This window comes from Mytilus edulis, chromosome 6 (assembly GCF_963676685.1).
Source record: "Mytilus edulis chromosome 6, xbMytEdul2.2, whole genome shotgun sequence".
NCBI lineage: Eukaryota > Metazoa > Mollusca > Bivalvia > Mytilida > Mytilidae > Mytilus > Mytilus edulis.
The window spans coordinates 415,361-417,270 of record NC_092349.1 but is presented as its reverse complement, the minus strand read 5'-3'; the positions used below and the strand labels follow the sequence as shown (position 1 = coordinate 417,270).

Here is a 1,910-nt window from a genome sequence, read left to right as displayed (position 1 = left end):
ACATCTTCTGGTGTTAATGAATACGCATGTGGTATGGGTTTTGCTCATAGCTGAAGGCTGTACAGTGACCTGTAGCTGTTAATATCTGTGTCAGTTGGTCTCTTTTGAAGAGTAATGTCTCATTGATAATCATATAACCACATATCCTTATATCTATTTACAAGTATAATCTTTGAAATCATGACTGTTAAAAAGTCATAGAGCTGACAAAATTTGATACTGATGGACGGACTGGTTGACAGACAGATCAAATTATGGTTGAGCCATAATATCCAGGTATTCTTATTCAATGAATGACATTTCAAGTTAATAAATATATATACATATATATAATAAATTTTTCATTATGTCAATGGAACTGTTATTCATTCTTCATCTTTCAAATATTCACTGAAGGCTTTCACACTTTTCTGTGGAACTTTATGGTCTTCAAATACAAATTTTATCCCGTTGCTATCTCTTGAGGCAGCCAGTTTTAGATGTTTAAGAGAAATACCCTCTTTCGCCAGTCTTACACAGATCAGCCTACTTACTGCCTTGCTCTTTAAAATATCGGAGTAAGAATCCAGACATTTGCGGTAAACAAAAGCATACAAATCTTCAGATTTGATGTGGTGAGCCAATTTCATTTCATACAAACTTTGCAAGGCCTTAACATCCTCAATAGCATTGTGAGCCAAATAAGTTTCTCCTAAATAATGCCTTACAAGGGTTTCCTGTTTGAAGTTAGGAATATCTGAATTTGAAACATATTTTTTTGCAACTTTCAAAGTGTCAATAAATCCTTTTACAATAGTCGAAAATGTTGTAAAAAGATTACATTCCTTTAATTTTTCACTGATGATTAGAATGTCAAAATTGCAAATATTATGTCCAATTAGAATTGGGTTGTTAAATTCTTTCATGAAGGAAATAAAATCCAGCAGTGCTTTCTGTAGTGTTACAGGTTCCACTTTTTGACCTCTTACATACATTGTGTTTGTTGAATGGCTATATGTTATTCCAGTTACCTCACTGGCTTCAATATTTATTTCAACTCGTGGAATAACATATCTCTGAAACTTTTTTCCATTTGTCAGTGCTGCTATTTGAGTTATGTCACTTTTTCTGCCTAGTCCGGTGGTTTCAAGATCAAAGAAAACATAACTTTCAGTTTGATCTGGTTTCAAATGCGGTGGAATGTCAATTCCTTGGTCAGAGTCTTCTTGAATTGACAATTCCAACTGCTGTTCATAAGTTTTGCCCTCTTTTACCATATCTTTTCTGGAATTAATATTGCGCTTCCTTTTTTTCTGAATTCTTTATCTTTCTTTTTTCCCTTTTCTTGTCTCGAGTTGATGCAATTGACATAGTCAATTCACCAGGAGAAAGGCTGGCTGCTTCATTAACCTGAAAGATACGACAAACTTACATGAACCATCTATTACACCAGTACAATGTCAAATTCTTGCAAAATACCACATTATATATATAAAAAATTAGCATGTTGATCTTGATTCAACAATCTGCATAAGATCTAATAGCTGACAGAGATTTTATAATAATAATAATAATCAGAAGAAAACCAATAGGTCTTTCCCCGGAAAAGTGGAAAGACCTAAATATAAATCAATTGCTTTTAAAAAGAAATTGTATACGGTCTTTCCCCCCCTTTTGAAACATGATTGTTTGTTATACATTGTATATGTGTGTGTGTGTGTGTGTGTTTTTTTTTTGTTTGTTTGTGTAAGGGGTCTATAATATTCCGGGGAAGTTTCATGTTAAGTTCGGAAAGTTTTTATTTTATTTCAGGTCCTGCGCGCGCGCCAGATTGAGGAGACATCACGTGACGAGGGTTTATAATAACGAAAACTTCTTTTTATTTCTCTTTAGGTTGGGACGTTGAACAGACAACATGTATAGAGACGGAA

At 33.7% G+C, this 1,910-nt stretch overlaps 1 protein-coding gene across 1 annotated transcript; it reads right to left on the bottom strand.

The window, feature by feature from the left end:
* Nucleotides 1–365: 365 nt before the first annotated feature.
* Nucleotides 366–1,256, bottom strand: LOC139528979 (DNA polymerase III PolC-type-like). The gene has a single exon (XM_071325221.1). It carries the CDS (start codon nt 1,254–1,256, stop codon nt 366–368), a length of 891 nt encoding a protein of 296 aa, XP_071181322.1.
* Nucleotides 1,257–1,910: the final 654 nt, after the last annotated feature.